Genomic DNA, 22,589 nt, shown 5'->3' with positions numbered 1-22,589 from the left:
CCAGAGGTAGTCCTGTCACCAGCAACTATCATGGTCATTTTCTTGGAAGCTGGGAGGTACCCTGTGCTATTTTTATATATATTGAAAACAAAAATATCCCTGGCGGATTGCTGCTTTTATGGTCAAGGTATTTGCAGGTCAAAATAAATAATGCTATTGTGAATTTTCTCTACTTCTTTAAACTTAAAACTATGTGCAAGCTACCAAAAGCCTACTTTTCTTTATTGTATTTACCAGTCAGAGGTGTGTGTTTGTTTTATTGATCGAAGGCAGGTCTTCTACAAAGTAACTGCTCAGATTTATTGCTAAGCATTAGGGTTCTCTTTACCAATGTTCTTATTGACCAAAGTAGCTTTAGTTCCTCTGCCACTAACCTTCATTTTAAGTGACACTGAAAGTCACAAATGGCTTTTAATGTTTTCCTATCCCTAGCAAAAAACGGGCAGAAACCGGCCATACCAGAGACCAGTAGACTTAACGATCTGGATGATGATGAGGATCTCGATGACCTGGAGTCGGAAGCCATCGTGGTTGAAAATGAGAGCTATGCACACCTGAAGAAAAAGCTTTCCAGGAAGTACAACTGGGCACCCAAAGCCATACATGCAGAGAATGCCAAAATCTGCCGACACTTCCATGCCAAGCAGGTACCCCATCTGCCGTCCTGACGGAGGTCCAGAGTCTCTGGGAAACTGTTTAGTTAACAAAAATTAATAGATATTGCATTAGAGCATCTGTTCTACCTAATAAAATAAATCTTCTATCTATACCAGTGCTCAAAGTATGGTGGTACTAGGGACTACGGAGACGCACCTTTTTCTTTTTATATATAATTTTCAGCCCCTGTGACGCTACTTTTTTACTGACACATTTATGGGTCCTCTTTCTGTTTAAAGAAAACTGGATTTATTTTAGGAAACCTTTCTAAGCATAAATATTGTGTAAATCTCTCTAAAATATGCTTAGAACAGCTTTTTACATAATGTTAAATGTTGTTCGGTGTAAAATCGGGTACAGTACAATTAGTGTTTTTTGAGCCACATTGTGTGTGTGTGTGTGTTTGTGTGTCTTGATTCATCAGTGTTGCTTTTCTTCTTTAGTCTACCAGAAGCTACCAGTCAATGCTGCAAGACAGGCAAAACCTTCCAGCATGGCAGAAGGAAGACACAATCCTGCAGCTGCTGATGAAGCACCAGGTTCTGGTTGTGAGTGGAATGACTGGGTAAGCACGGAATGTTCTCACAGCCTGTTGCACATTAACGTCCCATAGTCTGGCTAGAGCCAAAGAGACATTTTGTGTCATGATCTCCCTCCCATTTGCTAATCTGCCATTACAAAATCCAGTTTGGTAGAGCAGATGAAGTTCTTTGCAAGCTATTTTAAGTTTGCAAATAAGACTTGTGAAGTCTTGAAAGTGCATATTCAACATAATTCGTATTACCATCACACTTTCAGCGCCAGCTTTAATATAATGTTGTGGGTTCCTGACTTGATTCACTGTGTTCCTACAGGTGTGGTAAGACCACACAGATTCCACAGTTTATACTGGATGCTTCATTGCATGGGCCTCCTGAGAAAGTGTGCAACATCGTATGCACACAGCCTCGTAGAATCTCCGCCATTTCTGTGGCTGAGCGCGTGGCCAAGGAGAGAGCAGAGCGAGTTGGGATCTCCGTGGGATACCAGATAAGACTGGAGAGTGTCAAGGTCAGTGGCATGTTTATTTCTGTGTGCACAGGAAAGAACACGAGTCGGACACTGTATGCTAAAAGGGGCATTATTTTTACAAAAGGTTACCCATGGTATGTGATACTGTCAGACTCCTCAGTGTATTTGTGTGTACATTGTGCCAGCCACTGCAGACAAGGCAATTATATCACCATACATATGAAAATGCACCAACTATAGAAGAAAGGAATCCCTTCCCCAGAGAGCATGCAATCTCAGAATACTTTGAAAACTTCTGTGGTTGTGATAACACACAGAAAAGCAACAGCAAAATACTGATACACATCCTGTAACCCTTGGCTGCCTGAACCTTGCACAGTCCGTTCGTTAACAAAGGTGTTAATGGTGCAATCATGTCAGAACTCCTAGTTTGGCCTCTAAAGTAGTCACGAGAACTACAAAATGATGCTTTTGTTTTCTTGTCCTAATCACGTGTTCATTATGAAAAGATCTAGGAATTTTCCACAATTAATGATGCAAAACTGTGTTCTATGATGACGCTTCCATGACCAAATCCAATGAGCTGCTTTATATCTCCCCTCTGAATACTGCATCTTTGGGATTGCCTTCTTCCTTTACGGCTTTTGGCATATTGTGTGTTCCACAGGTGTGTTTGGGCTTAGGTTTGCAAAGATAATATAATGAAGTTCAATGATGAAACCGCCATTACACATGTTAGATTTAAGGTGTTGCACTAAGCAGCGGTTGCCTTGGATTGCAATGTCAGTAGATGTAGGAATGAACCTAAGTTTTTTTCGCTGCTAGTGAGACCAACAAAGTAGAAACGAAGGATAGGGGTTAAACGTTCTAGAATGATCCAATGAATTCCCTGATCTTCCAGTCAGCAGCGACCAGACTGCTGTACTGCACTACCGGCGTGCTCCTGAGACGGCTAGAAGGAGATACCGCTCTGCACGGTGTCACTCACGTCATTGTCGATGAAGTTCACGAGCGGACGGAAGAAAGGTAGTTACATTACAAAGTATTCATTACATTATACTGTTCTTGCGTACCTATAACAGAAACGCTAATAATCTTTGCTCCATTTTTTATTTTATTTATCCTAGTGACTTCCTGCTGCTGGTTTTGAAAGACGTCATGGTTCAGAGACCAGATCTGCGTATTATTCTGATGAGCGCCACCCTGAACGCTGAGCTTTTCTCTCAGTACTTCAATAGTTGCCCAGTTGTACATATCCCAGGTGAGACGATGTGGCCTCTATTACCCATTTTGACAGAGGGGTTGTATTGCTGCATTTATTAAGTAACCAGTTACTGTCTGGCAAGCTGATTACTTTGTAGCAGTTTGTTACAAGTGTCTAACCCACTTATGTCTGTAAATGAGAGAGCCTCTAAAGGTGTCTAATCCATTAATAATAATGAAACCATGTTAAATTACTCTTACCTGTAGGATAAAGGTAGTTAATTGGTTCATCTCTGTGCAGTAAAGGTGTCCAACAAGCAATTAACTTGAGCATTTTGCACGGCTTCTACCTGACCGCAAATACAAGGTTGCAATGGGCTCCACAGTGTAATTGGTTCCTGTCTGTGTAGTAATGATGTCACTGTTCTCTGTGACATCATTACTGCAGTTTATGCATTGGACTTCCTTGACAAGTAGTAGATGGAGCGCAACAGGTTCCTCCTTTTCCCTAGAAATGTATTTACACTTCGATTAATTCAGTGTTGAATGACCGCTATATAGCCTACACCGTGTATAGTATCCTGAAAAAAAAAATTTTTTTAATATATTTATATACGGAAAGATCTGTTTAGAAAGAAATAATTTTGTTATATTTTGAACAAACAACATCTGTCTGGTGTCTTTCCCTTAATTCTTACAACGGTGAAGAGAAAACATCCAAGACCATTAACGATGCATTTAAATACATTTAAAGTTCCAGTACCACAAACAACACAAATGGCAAGATGTATTATTATTATTTCTAACTCCCAAGGAGAATGCAGATCTACTTTTTCCAATTTGAGCCTACATTCTAATACAGATATAACTTATCAATGTAATCGGCTTTCTTAGAAATATTCAGTCATCCTTTAAAGTAATTTTACTTTTGCTTACCATTATGGGCCTATAAATGTGGTTCATTTCACGTGTTTTATTTTTTTATACTTTAAGGTCGTACTTTCCCTGTTGATCAATATTTCCTAGAAGATGCTATTGCCAAAACTAGGTAAGAAGCATATAACTTTTTATGTGACTTTTGGATAAAAGCTCTGCCTTAAAATTTTGAGGTCACCTTTCTTATGTGACTAATGCTATGCAGAAGAATGATTGAGTATAGAAGAGCCACATGTTGTCCTATTTTGAGACCCATGCAAGTTTGTTTGCCTTCCTCAGAATTAATTTTATATATATATATATATATATATATATATATAACGGAAATAGCCGTGTTAGTCCAGTTGCTATAGTGCAGGAAGAGCGGAGAACTCTCGAAAGCTTGTCCTATGACATAAATTGTTAGTCCAAATAAAAAAGGTATCACACAATACTTATGTATGTATGTATGTACAGGCATACCCCGGTTTAAGGACACGCACTTTAAGTACACTCGCGAGTAAGGACATATCGCCCAATAGGTAAACGGCAGCTCACGCATGCGCCTGTCAGCACCTCCTGAACAGCAATACCGGCTCCCTACCTGTACCGAAGCTGTGCGCAAGCGGGGAGAATATATAGCCTGTTACAAATGCGTTATTTACATCAGTTCTGCACGTATATGACGATTGCAGTACAGTACATGCATCAATAAGTGGAAAAAAGGCAGTGCTTCACTTTAAGTACATTTTCGCTTTACATACATGCTCTGAACCCATTACTTACGTTAATGCGGGGAATGCCTGTATGGGTGTATGTATGTCCACAGCAGGGACACCTTGGCAAATAAATATTATAGTTTGTGTTGGTATGAGTGATCATGTTACCAAAGCTTTTCACAGCAACACTTTGTTGAGGACATTACATTTGCAAGAAAGGGGAATTCAAATAAACAGTGATTACTTGAGTCACTTACAATTTACAGATTACATTGTTATTTTTGCCACAAGTCCAGAAGACTTGCAACAAATCAGAGAACTTGCCAAAGAAAGTAGGAAGGTGGGCAAAACCAAAGTGATGTTCAACAAATGTATCAACTGTTCAAAGACCAAACTAAATGGAATCGAACTAGAAGTCAAAAACTATGTATAACGTGGCCAGCAAGTATCCATAGATGGGAAACTTTTGAATGAAATCAATAGGAGAATGACGATGGGGCGGAGTGCATTTTTGGAAGAAATAAGAACATTTTACAAGGGAACCTTCCATTACGCCTCAAAAGGAAAGTGTCAGACTAGTGTATCCTGCCTGTGCTTGCGTAGAGGATCTGAAACTTGGATCTAAATGCGAAGATAACTCAGAAGCTTCAGGCAACTTAAAGAAGTATGGAGAGATGTATGCTGGGTATTACCTAAAGAGACAGACAGGAAAAAGAATGAATGGTTTCGAGACCAAACAAAAGTCTGTGACATCATCACATGGGTGAAGAAATTAAAATGGCAGTGTGCCTGAAATTGCAAGAAGACATGACCATTTTTGGACAGAGATGGTACTCGAATGGATTCCAAGGGACATCAAAAGACCAATACGATGACCAAAAGTAATATGTTTAAACTATGGATTGTAAAAAATAAGTTAAAAAAACTCAAAACAATTAACTCATCGCTGTACTGCGCATAAAGTGTATATATAATTGTATGTGCTATTTGAAGTAATACTATCAATAATTAGTATAATTTCTAGAATTCTCTAAGTGTGCAAAAATATAGTTGAACATTATGGACTGAATTTCCAAGGGACATCAAAAGTCAGATGGGAAGATTAAATCATACATTTTGTAAGAGATAAGTGGGAAAGAGAGGCACTACCTGGAAGATCATTGGGGAGGCCTTCAACCAGCAGTGGATCAACAAAGGCTGAAGATGATGATCTAGCATGAGTAACTAACCCAGTTACAATTTAACCAAGGTTGAACTCGATGGACATCTGTTTCTTTCCAACCTAGTTTATTATGTTGCTATGTTAGTATGAATTTCTTGTAAGTGGTCCTGAAGATTTGTTGCAGTATGTAATGCGTTTTAAAGGAGCAATCTCCAAGTGTTTTCTTTTCCGTAATACAGGATTGAAGCAGGGTGTCTCCGGAGTGGAACCCCGTTCATTTTCGCTCCATGGACCCCCTGCTTCCAGAGATACTTGCCTCCGGATGGGGTACTGGAATCTCTCTGCAAAAGTTTAAAGCCCCTGGTCACATGGGCCAATAGGAAGCCGCACCGGATGATGTCAAGGCTTCTTTTTGGCCTACAGGGCTTGGGAGATTTGAAAATCGGCCATATGGTGGACCCTAGAGTGGCTACCGGCACCCACTAGAGATGTAAGCACCTCCAGAAGCAGAGGTCCCTGGGGGTGAAATTAATCGGGTTCAGCTGTGATGACCGATACCCTGCTTCAATTCTGTAAAAAAACAAAAAAAGAAGAGAAGAAACAACAATGGCTTGGTTTGACTTTTTAATAGACCGACATTGCTTCTTCATAGTATTTGTAAATGAGCTTTGAGACCTCACAAGCCTCATCTTTTGGTGTATTAAAGATAGGCTTCAATGAAGTGTTAGAGCATTCAAAGAACCTTCGATTCTTATGAAAACAAGATTACTAAAAAGCATCATTTCATGTTTTACAATGTAAGCAGTTTTCCTCTTTTGATTTTAAACCTTTCACATCTTTCAGCTACAGTCTAATTTTATTAGTTTTTTTTTTATCATTTCTTAATATAGAAATGCTCTGTATAGTTACTCATTGCAAAGCTACGTGTTTAAATCACCTCCAGATCATATTGTCCTGTATCTCCACTCAGGTATGTGTTAGAAGATGGCAGTCCGTATCACCGTTCCTCAAAGCATTCCTCCGGACAGGACTTTGGTAGAGGGAAGAAAGGAAAGAGCTATGGAGATGTATTAGCAGAATTAGAGCAAGACCTACAGTCTTCCTTACAACTCAACGACTCCAGGGTTGTGAAGGACTCTGTACCAGACCAGCAGCTGAGTTTTAAGGAACTCTCCACTCGCTACAATGGTAACTTCTGTTTAGTAGAGGAGATGGGGAGGATACTGTGTAATAAGAAATGGACAAATTATGAAATGTTCTCACACTTGACAACATACTGTAAACGAGAGGTCCAGCAAAGTGAAAGCTCTCTTCCATACAACCCCCTTTTCAACCATTTATAAAGGTCTCTTTATAATGTAATCTTTTCGGTGCCTGTTGCTGTTTTTTCTGGCAGGAAAATGGTTAAGGCAAGAATGTAAATATCTCTTAATAGTGGTTTTGTGTAAATTCCCATGATCTTTACAGTGACGTTACCACTAGACTATGCCATCTTCCTGACCACTTTTGGGGGGGTTCTGCAAATATATACTTACGTTTTCCCAGCTTGGTTCAGCAGCACAGAACGAAGTGGTTCAAAAAATGAGAGACAAAAATAGAGGGGATTGTTACTTGTGTTGTATATTTAGTTGCACAGCACATGTACCCAGCACATGTACCCTGCACATGTACCCAGCACGTAAAAAAATAATATTCGAGGAGGAGGGAGGAATCATGCAAAAAAAGTTCATAGTACATAAAAGTAAACATTGAGGGTAGGAGTAACTGACCCAAGGGTCTTGCAATCTAACTGGAGTGTTGGGAGACAGACACAGACAAACGAAGTACATAAAAGTGCACTTTTTATAGGTCAAGTGCGTGTGCAGTAGCTAACTATATCAGTTTTCCAACCTATGGAACTGCTTCCTTGTAAAGGAGACTTTTCAGCTGAGCCTTTCGGATGGGGAGAGCTTGACGTGAGGGAAAGTGTGTTTCAGAGGTAGGGGCGATGTTTGAGAGAAGTTTCAGGTGGGACAGAAGAGTAGAAATGCGGGAGACAAAGAGCAGACAGTCTCAAGAAGAGAGCAGGAGGCATGTAGTATAAATAGTAGAAGTAAAATATCACATTGTATTTACATATTATACAGTGTATCGCCCTCATGTTTTTATGCCTGCATTTTTGTCTCTTCCCCCCCCCCCAACCCCCACAGGGTTCAATAAAGCCGCTCTTAAAGCAATTTCTGCCATGGATTTGGACAAAATTAATCTGGAGTTAATCGAGGCTTTACTAGAATGGATCGTGAGTGGAGATCACTCGTACCCACCAGGTAAGTATTTGTTTGACACTGGGGGAATAAGCAAAGATTAAAAGTGTAATCTGTGATATCATTACAAATATATATATTTTTTTATTGATGTTGCCTTTTATAAGATCCTTTTATGTGCTGTACAGATATCTTTTTTTTTTTTTCTTCCCGTTTAAACACTTTTTCTGCATTGAAGGTGTATACTGTACAAAAGGCTTACATTTTCTTCTATGGACTGTGGTTTATTTCCGGTGTTTTCTCCAAAACATTCCACCTTTTTAAAAAGCGCATATACTTAGTAACTCTCTTTATTACTTTATTGTCTGAAAGTTTTTGTAGGTGTACTGTTCATAGAGAAATGTTTTTATTCTGTGCAAATTCTGATATCTTCAACTGGACTAACGTGATTGTCCTTTAGAGATGAAATTATACTGTTAGAACCGCCTTTAAAACCTCATAAGTCTCCCCTTTAAAGTGGCAATCCATGCCTTTTTTATTTGTATTCTTTTTACATTGGATTGAAGCAGGGGGTCTCCGGAGCAGAAACCCACTGATTTCAGCTCCTGGGACCCCTGCTTCAGGAGATACCTACGTAAGGGATGCCGATAGCCACTCTGCTCCGCTACCAGGGTTCATGTAATGGTGGCGTTTCAAAGCTCCCACGCCCTGCGGACCAATAGGAAGCATAGGAAGCAGTGACGTCATCCGGTTTGGCTTCCTATTGACCAGCATGACACGGCAGTGTTGAACTTTAAACCCCAGCTAGCTCAAACGCAGCGGCTACCGGCACCCCCCCACGGAGGTATGTATCTCCAGAAGCAGGGGGTCATTTGCTTAGGAGAACTGTTTACTTTTGGATGTTATAACAGGCACGCAGTTTGAAAAGGTTTTTGCTTTATTTGGAATCAGAACCGGGGAAAAGCCAGAGCTAAACAGTAATATTCTCATATCAAGGCACCCACCAGTTTCTGAGAACTGTACCTTTCCATTTGCCAGGAAAATCAAACAGAAAAAATCAATATGGCCAATCAATATGGCCACCAGGGCAATGTGAAGCCCTGATGAAGTTGCAGGTAACCTATTGACCTGCAGAAGTGTGGCCATTTTTATTTCCCAAAAGGAAATCAAAGAACGCTAAAGTAAAAAAATAACATTTCTTGGGAACTCCGTTTAGAATAGCACAGTTTAAGACTGGAGGGTTTAGAATAGCACAGTTTAAGACTGGAGGGTTTAGAATAGCACAGTTTAAGACTGGAGGGTTTAGAATAGCACAGTTTAAGACTGGAGGGTATAGAATAGCACAGTTTAAGACTGGAGGGTATAGAATAGCACAGTTTAAGACTGGAGGGTTTAGAATAGCACAGTTTAAGATTGGAGGGTTTAGAATAGCACAGTTTAAGACTGGAGGGTTTAGAATAGCGCAGTTTAAGACTGGAGGGTTTAGAATAGCACAGTTTAAGACTGGAGGCCTCTCCTGGTTCTATTACGAATAAAAAAAAATGTAGGGAGTTTGCTGCGTTAACACTAACAATGTATCAACTTTAGTACTAACAGGTAAAAGAATGAAGACAGTCCTAATGTGGGCAGCCGCCCGTTAGAGCAGATGCCAATAATTTCAAGTGCACAGCTGAGTTTAGCATGTCTGATAACACAGTAAAAATTATGGTAACACCCTCTGTTTCCAGGTGCTGTGTTAGTATTTTTGCCTGGCCTGGCAGAAATTAAGACTCTCTATGAGCAGCTCCAATCAAATTCCTTTTTCAGTAACAGACGTAATAAGCGGTAAGTTCGACTAAAAACTGGCTATACTGTACCTCCAAACTTTGTTACAATAATCAACAACAGCCAGGAGAGGACCTGCAGTCAATTTTTATTACACTCCTCAAATCCTTATCCCCCTTCCTCAAAGTGGTGGGAATGTGGCAACTGGTGTTCAAGAAGATGTTTAGGTGCTGGTAGGTTCAACTATTCTATTAAAGCATGAACTATATATCTGGCTAAAGTGGGGGAGGTACTGCCCAACATGCAAGTGAAGCCGGCATAGCAATTCAGCTCTCAACCCCCATATATGAAAGATACTGAAAAGCAATGGTCTTCAGAAGTTAGATAGGGCTTGGCCGCGTTCAGGATGTAGGCAGAGAGGGTGCCAAGAGTCCCCGGATTTTAACCAAAAACTGTAATTGTCTGGCTACCTACAACTGCCAGACTCTCTTCAGTGAGGCAGCACTGCAAGAGCTGGAGGACGAACTTCAAAAGATGAAATGGGATATTTTGGGGCCGTCATGAAATAAGAAGAAAAGACGAAGGATCTCAATGACCTCAAAATGCAACCCTATTATATTAGAGGTACAACCAATGGAGGAATCAGTGGGGTAGGCCTAATCATTAACCAGAAATGGAAAAACAACAGTGGTCCATGAAAGTTCATCAGAAAGAGCAACCACAATCATTCAGTTGACAAAGAAATATAAGAGTTAAATTATCCAAGTGTATACCCCAACATTAAGTACCACAGGCAATATACAGTGGAAGACTTCAACCATGAAATGAACCAAGTTAACCACAAAGAAAAATTAAACCTACATATTATTATGGGAGATTTTAATGCAAAGATTGGCTAACAGAAAGACGAACCATCAGTTGGTAAGTATGTTTCTGGCACACGTGAATAATGGTGGATACAGATTGGTAGAATTCCAGAATGTGAGAACTTCTATATCATTCATTTTTCAGGCAGAATCCAAATAGAAAATGGTCATGGAATTTACCCAAAGGAATCTAGAATGGACTATATCCGAGCTAACAAGAAACATGTGATTGAAGACGGTGATGTACTTACCTGTTTTGACACAAGAATTGATCACGGATTTGTTCATTGCAGATTATATTTTAATGTGAAATGGAAAGAAAACGGATTTAAAATGACAAAAGCAACTAACATCAAGGTCCTCAAAAAAACGGCAGACCATTTAAAATGGAACTTGTTTGAGAAGCATGGCGAAACTTTAACAATCAAACAATCATGAGAATTGTAAAGAGTAAGGCCCGTCATATAGTGGGGGCGCGCGCGTGCCTGTGTGAATGCTAGTGCATGTGACGCACACTTTTTGTGTGCTGCCGTGAACGACAGGCTTGGAAGGTACTGTGTGTGTGTGTGTCACTGTGTCTGTGTGTGTTTTGTGTGTGTGTTATAAATGTTAAAAAACATGCTGTGAGAATAAATTATTTATTAAAATTGTACACATACACACACATACATACATTGCGGTAGCGGCGCAAATACTTTTCGGAGTCTTCCCCGCTATCGCCCGGCTCCACGCTCCCTGCCGTGCGTGCGCAGCCCTACAATACAATGGCTGGCTAACAGCCAACTATAACTGCCGCGCACACATGCACCCACTATATTACGAGCCTTAAGGTTGTAGTTGAAAGCGCAGAACAAACTGGAGGAATTGCAAACAAAAAAGTGGATAAGAAAATAAGAACAGAAAATAACTGGTTAAGAAAATAACATTAAATAACTGGATAAGAATAAAACTAACTAAGACAAAACCGATACTGAGGAAACTACAAGAAATTAAGCAATCCCTGGGTGCAAGAACAAAAATTGAACAAATAGGGCTATGCAAGCCTATCTGCAAGCTTTTATTTATAACTGACCATAAGTGTAGCTGGTTCGGCAACACCAGGGTCCACCACCTTTAGGGGCATCCTCCTAAGGGCCAGAACACTTTCAGCACTTAATTTTACAGCCAGAGCAGCATTCTGCCATTTGTAAAGGCTTACCTGTGATGCAGGGCCTCACCTAGCAGCAGAAGAAGCCCACTCAGGTGATCCTAACACGGACGTCAGCCCATGTGTACTCGGGCCCAACTTCTGCAATCACCGCCTGGGTGGGCTTCCTCCGTTGCTGCCGCATAAGGCCACTCCACATGTAGTGTTCCTTCTTCACTTGCACTGAGGCAAACACCTGTGACTAGTTCTGCCCCTGGAAGAGAATGAAAGTTTAAAGAAGATGATCAGGGACTTATGATTGGGAAGAAGTTAAATGATCACAATGGATGATCAATAAAAGACAGCACACTTATAAAGGGAGTTGAGGACTTCTACAAGAACACAGAATAACACAGGCAGGGACATCTGTCCTGGGTCCCGTGGCAAAGGCAGGCCTACCCCGGTGGGGCTTAACTTAGGCCCTGGCTGACTGGGTGGGCCCCCCTCAAGCACCAGGACCTTGCACACCCCTCTCCACAGGTATGGCCCAGTGGTGAGGAAGAGAGCGTGGGGAGAGGCAGGAGAGTAGAAAGTGCGGGAGGTTAGGTGAGAGAAGGGTGGGGGACTTGCGGCGCTGCCACCAGAGGAACAAACACGCCCACCCTCCTGCTCAACAACCCGTGCCCTTGTGAAGACTAGTCCTGGACTTGAGAAAACTGTTAGTGGCCATGAACACGGCATAATTAAGCCGATAAAGCGCAAAGCAACGAATGATGTACCACCCGTCCTTCTAGAAGTCGCAAAGGCAATAAAATCCATAAATGATGGGATGCCCCAAAGGAAGATTAAATCTTGAACGTCAACTTATATCTCTAAAGAAACTTGGGAAGAACTTGAGAAAATGCTTGCAAAACTCTTTACAGATTGCTTGAAGAACATGAATGTTTTTGAAAAATGGAGCAACGCCATAGTTAACCTAATCCATAAGAAAGGAGACCGGTAAGATCTTAAGAACTACAGACCAGCAATACTTGAAGAATTGTTTATGTTCAAAACCTTGAGTTGGGAAGAAAAAGGAATTAAATTCAAGGGTGAATATTTGAATAGCCTACAGTTTGCAGGTGACCTTATTTTTGCCACAGGTCCAGAATACCTCCTGCCACCAATCAAAGAACTTCCTGGAGCAAATAAGAAGGTGGGCTATTTCATCCTGTTGCAGCAGTGCATTGAGCATACTGTTGAACTCTTATTTTGGCTCCTCTACAGTCTTTTTTTTCCCCCTTCTCTCTACCTCTATATAAATCACAGCAACTCTAAAGTGATGTTTAACAAATGTGTTATACTCTACAAAGATTGAACAAAATGGAATAGAACTTGAAGTTGAAAACTAGGTCTACCTCGATAGGATGTATAAATCAAGTAGGAGAATGAAGATGGGATGAAACACATTTTGAAGAAACAAGACAACATTTCAAATGAACCTTCCACTGTGTATAAAGGGTGAACAAATTAAAAGGGCAGTGAACCAGGCATTTCTCAGGAAGAAATGACCATCGTTGGACAAAAATCAAGACTATGTATTGAATGTTCCATAGTGTGTTGGTGTTCAGTGATTGTATTATGCCTGAATGTGGCAGAATGCTTCCACTGCATTTTAATTTGTATCACACTTTCATAGTGATCGTATATTTTGCTTGCATTTGAATACCTCACATCAATAAATACAATAACTGCACGGCAAATTCTTTCCCCACTCGCAATTATGTTACTAAAACAGAATAGTAATATTAATTAAGCTTTGCCTTAATTTGCTAAACTGGCTAGGTAACTAGCAAAGTGTTGCTAATGATCTCTTTTAATACTACGTGCCTGCAGTGCATGCTTCTGCAGAGGCTGATATAAAATAAGGTGTGTGTGCGTGTGTATGTTTGCGTGTACATACGTACGTACGTGCGTATACAAAAAGGGGATTTAGATCTGCTGCACTCAATTAAAATAAAAAGTGAAACGAGAACCAAACTACTTATCTGCCTGGAGTGCCAGTGCATGAACTGGGAACATCAAACCAGTCCACAAAATGATCCAATATCCAAAAATTCCCAACACTCGCCAAAAGTTATACATTGAATGCATTTAATACTGTACTATAAGAATTAAAACAGTAAAATTTCGAGCCTACGTGGCTCTAGACAAAGAGCCATGTACTGTATGCTTGAAACGTCACAGTTTTTATTCTTATAGTATTGGATGCATTCAATGTATACCTTTTTTATACTTTTCGCAAGTGCTGTGGATTTTTTTTTGGTGTGTGTGTGTGTGTGTGTGTGTGTGTGTATACAGGGTGTGATGGCATGATGATAACAAAGGTGATTTGTATTGTACATTGTTTCTTTGTGCGTCCCCTCTATCAGGTGTGTCATCTACCCTCTGCACTCGTCACTGTCTAGCGAAGAGCAGCAGGCTGTTTTCATAAAGCCGCCTCAAGGAATTACCAAGATTATCATTTCCACCAACATCGCGGAAACCTCCATCACTATTGATGATGTTGTCTATGTGATAGACTCTGGGAAAATGAGGGAGAAAAGGTATGTGTGCATGGCTGCTGGGACTATTTAATGAGTGGGGTTGCTGCAGAGTGAAACCCCACACACACACTTTTTTTTTGACTCGTGCACACATCACCCAGAATGCAAGTTGAGAAGGATAGACATGGCCCACATCAACCGAAATGTATCGTCTCGCCAAAACCATGATTTTTTTTTAGTAAAAAACAAAAACTGAGCCTTATTTTTTATTAATTTCCATGTGGTTATGTGCTTATTTTGCATGTCTGTGGTAGCATGTTAAGTAATTAACTAGATTTGCTTTAGAACCAAACGTATGCTTCATTAAAAATGCTGTAGGAGTCTTTTACCCTGCTTTTTTTTTTTTTTTTTGTTAAGCTGTGTGAAATAATCAGAATTCAGATTTAATATCTGCATGTTTTGTGCAGTTGGAAATTGCAGAGTGGATGTAGCCTACATCCCTGGGTTTAGGCTCACCCCTCCCCACTTTTTTAAGAAGCAGGTTTTTTCATGTTCCTGTGCAGGACAGGTCCACTGAGACCGTTCTCCCTACAGCAGCGGTAAATGTGAACTTTCACAGGTAGTGTTAGGACCTGCATACTGGTCATGCCGGGACGTGGCTGCAGGCTTATAACACTTTGGCCAAAGGGTTTAACTAAATGACCCTTATTCATGAGAATACTAACATTTAAGTATTTAACTATGTATTTCGTCACATTGGTTGTAGCATTGGGTATTTTTGTCTATTGTTGTATACATTTGTGTGTGTATACGTGTATATGTGTGTATGTGTGTATATATATATATATACATACACACCTTATTTTCGTGTGCGTGCTCCTTTATTGCGCATTCTAGTAATTGCTCTTGGTTAGTGCCTTTTTATTTCAAGCACATTAGCATATATTCGACGTGCACTTTTCTTTCCCAGGTATGACCATGGTAAAGGTATGGAAAGCCTTGAGGACACATGGGTGTCGAGAGCAAATGCCTTGCAGAGGAAGGGAAGAGCCGGGCGTGTGGCCTCGGGCGTTTGCTTTCACCTCTTCACCAGCCACCACTATGAGCATCAGCTTCTAGAGCAGCAGCCTCCTGAGATACAGAGAATCCCGCTGGAGCAGTTCTGCCTCAGGTACGACCGCCTCCTTGCCAGTATCGGGGCAGAGGTCTTCACTATACAGCATGGTCTGCTGCCATTTTGTTAAACGGAAGTCCTGCCCCGGACAAAAGTGAATTAAGAACAGTGGTGTATTTCATAGGCCTACTTAATATGTTAAATGTAGGTGATTGACACCTTTTAAACATTTTTAGCAAATATGTATATGTAGTATAGTATGACGTTTTATACTTTTAACATTTCCATGGTAAACAAAAGCTTTGGAGATTTTTGCAATATTCATCTAATTTCTTTTTGTGAGAAGACTTCAGTCCTCAGAGCCCCAGGTAAGTGCTTAGCTTTGCTCTGATGTCGTCTTTAGTCACACAGGTGAACATAAATGGCTGATGATCTTATACACATTTTAAATTATGGTGGGCGACAAAGGCGACAAGAAACCTCCACCATATAGCATATAGCAAATAAAAAGATCACTTGTGAACACATTCACATGTGTTAGACAGGTCCCTGCCTTTCACCATTATCACCTAGCAAACATTTTCCAGCAATTCTCTACAGCAGTGTTTTTTAAACTTTTTTTTTTTTGGTTAAGGAACCCTATAATTATACAGGCAGTCCTCGGTTATCCGACACAATGCGTTATTCAAAATGGCGTTGTAAAGCGAAACACGTTTTCCCATAGGAACACTGTTTAAATGAAAGGTTCCGTTCCTGAAGGCATTTTTAACACTAAAATACACCAAATATTTTATGCAGGCAATAAGATATGCAGCACACACATAAATTATATAGTGTATATACTGTATTATATATATATATATATATATATATATATATAATATAACATAATAAATAATATATTATATAGTATAATATTATAAATATATATATATATATATATATATATATATATATGCGCTCTTACGACGCTTTGCAACGTTGTTTATGTGAATGTGTATATATATACACACATACACAACGTTGCAAAGCGTCGTAAGAGCGTTGGATAAGCCGTTTTGGCGTTGTAAAAATGAACATAGGTATGCATTGCATAGCGTTGGATAAGCCATTCGTTGTAAAGCGAAGCGTTGTAAAACGAGGACTGCCTGTATTGTGCGATTCTGCGGAACCCCAACCCTCTCTAATAGCACGTCTGAGATCAGATGCATTGTAAGTCTGAGATCAGATGCATTGTAAGGAACCCCAACCCTCTCTAATAGCGCGTCTGAGATCAGATGCATTGTAAGGAACCCCAACCCTCTCTAATAGCGCGACTGAGATCAGATGCATTGTAAGGAACCCCAACCCTCTCTAATAGCGCGCCTGAGATCAGATGCATTGTAAGGAACCCCAACCCTCTCTAATAGCGCGTCTGAGATCAGATGCATTGTAAGGAACCCCAACCCTCTCTAATAGCGCGCCTGAGATCAGATGCATTGTAAGGAACCCCAACCCTCTCTAATAGCGCGTCTGAGATCAGATGCATTGTAAGGAACCCCAACCCTCTCTAATAGCGCGTCTGAGATCAGATGCATTGTAAATGTTATGTCTTTGGTACAATTTTCAAATGATCTGAAAATTGCAGGGATGCCAGGGGAACCCAAGGTACCTAGGACACCATTTGAAAAACACCGCCCTCCAAAGTTGAAGAGTTCAGCATGGTTAACTGGTGGCGGATGCATGAAATGCCTTCACGTAAAAGGAGAGACAACATGAATATTACTGGTTCTCTTTCTCTTTTCCAAGGATAAAGATTTTGGAGATGTTTTCCGAGTGCCGCCTTGAATCGGTCTTGCTGCGGCTAATCGAGCCACCTACGGTGGAGTCTCTTCAAGTCTCCAAACTGCGTCTCCAGGACCTCGGGGCTCTGACGCAGCAGGAGAAGCTCACGCCTCTGGGGTATCATTTGGCTTCCCTGCCAGTCGATGTGAGAATCGGGAAGCTGATGCTGTTTGGTGCCATTTTCCGATGCCTGGACCCTGCCCTCACTATTGCTGCCAGTCTGGCGTTTAAGTCTCCATTCGTAAGTATTATTATCTTAAATATAATGTATGGGGTGAAATAAACCTCCCTTCACCCTTTTACACCCCAGTACAATTGTGTGTTTTTTTTGCTGGAATATGAGTAAATCAGTAATCAGTCCTCTAAAAAGTAGTGGTACTGTGCAAATTCTAAACCCAATAAAAATGGGATCATTTTTTCTTTCTCTTGACCTCACTTTAGACAGGTTTATACAATATTGGTGCTTGAAAAACAGTCTTAACAAAAATCAATTTTCCGCGAAATAAATTAGATTTGTAAGTAAAGAGTAGTTGTACGCCTAGTGCCGTCACTCTTCAACCACTGGAAAATAAATATTGATGTTGTACGTTTTTTATCATCAGCTGTGTTGCTATAATATGCACAGGGTTGTGCGTCCCGCTCCCACTAAACCTCTGTGGAGACGAAGGGAAATCTAGTGATTTACCAAAAGATCATAGAGTATGAAAACTTTGGAGCTTAATGAATCTTAGGAGATTGTACCTTTTTTCTCATGCCAAGTTTGATTGTTGCCATGCAGACCAGAGTCTTCACGTAATATAAATTGACCCCAGAACTGGCTACTTGTACAGCTCTGCATTTGGGGATGTAAAGACACTATTAAATTGATACATAATATTGTTTAAATAATGGGGGGGGAAAAATATTGTAATTTTGTCATATTTGTATAACCTTTATGGCCTGGGTAGAAAATCCTTGATTCGACACCGAATGGCTATGGCTCCTTTGTCTTTTATTTATTCCTTTTAATATATTCGTATTTGTTCCTTAATATTACCAAGTCAAGTTACCAACTGAGTCTATCCAAAGTTGAATGAAACCATCTCTTCTCTTGAACTACACTGGATTCAGATTTTTGAGGTATAAGAATACAGGAAGAAAAAATAAGTGAGGGTGGAGGAGGAGGAGTGATGCACGTCAACACACATACAGTTGCAAAATACACAATAGCTGTAACAGCAAATTGTTATAACTGAAAGATTTGCACAGTACATTAAAGTACTTCAGGTAACATTAATTATAGGCCAATGCTGGTAAATTACAGACATTATTGCAATCCCTGCTCTATGATTGGCCCGGAATTTTTGGCAACCTGTCAAGTTTTTCAGCCAGTCAGCTTTCCGTTCTCATTCATAAAGAGTGAGATCAGCTCTCAGACAGGGGAGGTGATTGGACAGGAGGCTCCAGCAAGGCACTGCCTGCAGAGAGCTCTGCACAGGAGAGTGAGGGAAAGTTTTGTGTGTCTGCTGTGTGTGTTTTGTGGGTGTAAAGAGGCCAGCAGAGTGTTTTATTGGTGTTTGTGTGTGTGTGTGTGTGTGTGTGTGTGTGTGTGTGTGTGTGTGTGTGTGTGTGTGTGTGTGTGTGTGTGTGTGTCTTTTGTGTTGGTGTGCATTTTGTGGGTATAGAGGGGGGCAGCTGAGTCTTGTTGGTGTGTGTTTTGTGGGTGTAGAGGGGGGGCTTCAGTGTGTGTGTGTGTGTGTGTCTTCAGTGTGTGTTTTGTGGGTGGAGGAGGGGTGCAGAGTGCTTTGGTGTGTCTGCAGTGTGTGGGTTTATAGGGGGGCTGCAGTGGGTGTAGAGGGGGGCTGCTGGTGTGTGTTTTGTGGATGTAGAGGGGACAGCAGACAGTTTTGTTGGTGTGTGTCTGCAGTTTTGTGGGTTTAAGTGGCCTGCAGTGTGCTTGTGGGTGTAGAGAGGGGGCTGCTGTGTGTGTTGTGTGCGTGTAGAGGGTGGAGGAGTGCTTCAGTGTTTTGTGGGTGTAGAGGAGGGGGGCTGCAAAGTGTTTAGGGAGACTGCTCGAGTGTGTTTGGGTATATAGAGGGGGTTGTAGAGTGTTTGTGTGTATAGAGGGGGGGATGCAGTGTGTGTGTGTGTGTGTGTGTGTGTGTGTGTGTGTGTGTGTATGTATATGTATATATATATATATATATATATATAGAGGGTGCTGTGTGTATGTACAATTTCCTTTTAATAAACTTGGCGTAAAAGCAAAAGAATGTAGACAATCATGCTGATTAAAAATCAATATGGCTACAAGTGTCTATCGTTTTATGAAAATGTTTTAAAAAATAAGCCTACATTTAGCCTATAATAGTTATAATCCCTTCAGAATATGGCATTATTGGCCAATAATGCCCTGGCTGGGTTAAAGTTCCTCGGCTTCGCCTCAGGCCTTCAACTCTTCCAGCCAGAGCATTATTGGCCAGGAATGACCTGTTCTTCTGGGATTATTACTTAAATAACCCCCTTTTGTGTTAAGATTTCCCTTCTTATTTTTGAATGTTGTTTGTGGTTATATTCAAGTTCTTGTATCTCCACTGAGCACCGCCAGGATTTATTTAGCGAGATACTTATCCTAGTATCTTACTTGGTCTTTTCATTATTGGTGTGCTTCTTTCATTTAGTTGTGTTACAAATCTTCCCATACAATGAAACCATCTTCATGATGTCCTATCTCTTGCATGTCTGTGTGTAATAATGCAGTCATTCGTGCAACTGTATGTCTCTTTTAGGTGTGTCCCTGGGATAAAAAGGAAGAAGCTAATAAGAAAAAACAAGAATTTGCCATAGCAAACAGCGATCATTTGGCTCTTCTCCAGGCTTACAAGGTAAAGGGAGAGTGTAAAAACTCAAAGAACACATGCCTTGCACTTTAATGAAGAAGGAACCTACATGTATTTTGCTTCACAGCCAGATCATGTTCTTAACCCAGCACCTGTGTGAAGAGAAGCCATGCATATAATTTTTTTCGTACTATAATCCCAGTATGAGAATCCTTCTAGAACGCTGACGGCTTTGCGGGTGAACTGGTTATCACTCGCATGTCTGACCTTTTTTTAAAACCTGTTTCTCTGTGATTTCCTTTGTATCTTTAGGCCTGGAGCTTGGTCGTAAAAGAGAACTCACGGGCTGGATATCACTATTGCCGGGACAATTTCTTATCTTCAAAAGTACTGCAAGTAAGTGAAGTGGGTGTTACAAATAGTGTAAGGACAAATAAGTGGATTCCAGGTGTGGAATCAAAGGAAGAAAAGCAGTCCCATATAGGAAGAGCATTGTAATCATTATATTATGTTTTATTGGCATAATATGAAGACACTCGTGTTTGGGCTGCTGGCCACACATTTTGAACATCTATCAAAGAAAGAAAAAAAAAACACACACGTACGTATGTATGTGTATATATATATATATATATATATATATGTATATATATATATATATATATCTGGGTATGCACCTTAACCCTGGCTGTGCTCAAAGCTGTGACCATGCAGCAAGCTTAAGCCTATAGGGAACCATGTTAAAAATGGTTATTGAGGCAAAAAGTGACACTGTGTGCTCATTTGCATGTCATTTCCCAGAATCCCTTGCTGCAGTGGAAGTGCTGTATGCTGGGTGATAATGGGGAAAGGCGGGGTTGCAGACCTGCCTAAGACATGCAGATGAGCATACAGCTATATTTGCGCATATATATATATGTGTATATTATTATTTGTATTTTTTTTTTTTTTAAAACATATGCCATCAGACCATATTTTGAAACAGAGTACTGGTTTGTTAACCTCTCCTGAATAGCAAACCTGTTCAATTGTTTGTCTAATGTAGTTATGAGGAACAGTGCACAGAAATAGTCTTAAAAGATAGTCAAGGTACATTCTTGCACCTTACTACATTTTCTGCTTCTTTTCTCAACATGGAGATGTTGTACTGTTCTAAGGAAACAAAGCAGCTACTTAAGGCACTAGTTAAAATATTGAGATCTTACATGACTCCGTTTAACCATTCCTGGTCCCAGTTTAACCGATTTTCTGGAGGTTAATATCTGGTCCCGTGTGGTACTGTGGTTCAGACGGTTTTGATTGGCATTGTATTATTAGCTAAATAAAGAGCAAGGATGCTCAAATATATTTCTCCTCCCCCCCCCACCCCCCAAAATGTTTGCACCACCTCTGTTGACTTCTATGAGCAGGGTCTGGTGAGAAGGGAAAAGCTGACGTTCTATCTTTCAGCTGATGTCTTATGTCCTGTTTCTCCTGCAGGAAATTGCCAGCCTGAAGAGACAGTTCACAGAACTGCTGTCTGACATTGGGTTTGTGAAGGAAGGGCTGCGGGCCAGAGATATTGAGAAGAGATGGGCTCACAGAGGAGACGGAGTCATTGAGGCGACTGGGGAAGAGGTAAAATCGTTTCTGGCTTACCTTGTATAGTTTGATTCATAATTTCTAGATGTAGCGCAGTACCTCATGAACAAAGAGGACAGTGTTTCTATTAGGTCCTGTTTTTAGTGACCAAGACATTGGAAGAAGTCAGGACAGTTTGATCTTCAGATGTTCTTTGCTGACATTAAGTTCGGCGTTCTCCAAGTGGTGGTGGTTACCGCAAGAAATGTATTCTCCTGCACTACATTGGTTATTGGCTGCCATGGAGGATGCTGAATAATGAGGGGAAATTACCTGCCAATATTTCCGTTTCTTCAAATCTTTCCTGGAGAGAAGTACATGCACACTGCAGTATGGTGCTGGAGGGGGGGTACTTATCTGCCGGTGCACCGGGTCCAGGCAGGTCCTGACATCCCAGAGGAATACAGTGTAGATAATGGAAGCAGGCACACGTTCTGATGCAGAAAATATTTAACGTGCCACCAAAAGGTCCAACGTTTCGGCAGAAAACTGCCTTTATCAAGGAGAGTAGCCCACTTCCATTATCTACACTTCAAATCTTTCCTGGCAGCATACAACCTGCCTGTGTTTAGTTTCCTCTTTGTAGCTTTCATGGAGGATAACGGAGCCACAGAAGAACCACGCCTCCTTTATGCCGGAGTCCTAATGTGTGTCCTCTCCCAGCTAATAGAAGGGGTTTTCTCTGCTATTCGTCGCTTCCATGGAAAACTTGAAGAATGCCGAAAAATCAGCAGAAAAATGTCCCTTTTCATTTTAATGCCACTAATGGAAAATCACTACAGTGGGGGGTACAACAGTCTGCCGTTATCTCCACTCTAACACGCGTTAATGTCCCCAATACAATATTCTGTCAAGCAGCATTCAACTCCATTGAAATGAATGGGACCAAAATCTTCTCCAGCACACGAATGAGCTCCTATTTCAAAGTGCATTCCCACTAACGTTACATAGCTACATAGTAGATGAGGTTGAAAAAATGACATGCGTCCATCAAGTTCAACCTATGTTAAATTTAGACGAC

At 40.7% G+C, this 22,589-nt stretch overlaps 1 protein-coding gene across 2 annotated transcripts in view; it reads left to right on the top strand.

Moving 5' to 3' along the window:
• DHX57 (DExH-box helicase 57) overlaps positions 1–22,589 on the top strand; it is a 51,832-nt gene that overhangs the window by 24,347 nt on the left and 4,896 nt on the right. For both annotated transcript variants that reach the window (XM_075596421.1, XM_075596420.1), the window contains exons 6-20: positions 433–647; positions 1,101–1,222; positions 1,512–1,707; positions 2,570–2,694; positions 2,796–2,929; positions 3,865–3,919; positions 6,638–6,855; positions 7,857–7,973; positions 9,638–9,734; positions 14,078–14,251; positions 15,162–15,362; positions 17,094–17,370; positions 19,898–19,993; positions 20,261–20,344; positions 21,428–21,565. In XM_075596421.1, coding sequence (XP_075452536.1) covers positions 433–647; positions 1,101–1,222; positions 1,512–1,707; positions 2,570–2,694; positions 2,796–2,929; positions 3,865–3,919; positions 6,638–6,855; positions 7,857–7,973; positions 9,638–9,734; positions 14,078–14,251; positions 15,162–15,362; positions 17,094–17,370; positions 19,898–19,993; positions 20,261–20,344; positions 21,428–21,565 — 2,249 coding nt within the window. The remainder of the gene's footprint in view (positions 1–432; positions 648–1,100; positions 1,223–1,511; positions 1,708–2,569; positions 2,695–2,795; positions 2,930–3,864; positions 3,920–6,637; positions 6,856–7,856; positions 7,974–9,637; positions 9,735–14,077; positions 14,252–15,161; positions 15,363–17,093; positions 17,371–19,897; positions 19,994–20,260; positions 20,345–21,427; positions 21,566–22,589) is intronic.

Source organism: Ascaphus truei, chromosome 4, assembly GCF_040206685.1.
Source record: "Ascaphus truei isolate aAscTru1 chromosome 4, aAscTru1.hap1, whole genome shotgun sequence".
Taxonomy (NCBI): Eukaryota; Metazoa; Chordata; class Amphibia; order Anura; family Ascaphidae; genus Ascaphus; species Ascaphus truei.
Note: the sequence above shows the minus strand (reverse complement) of the source record. Positions and strands in the feature narration are given on the sequence as shown.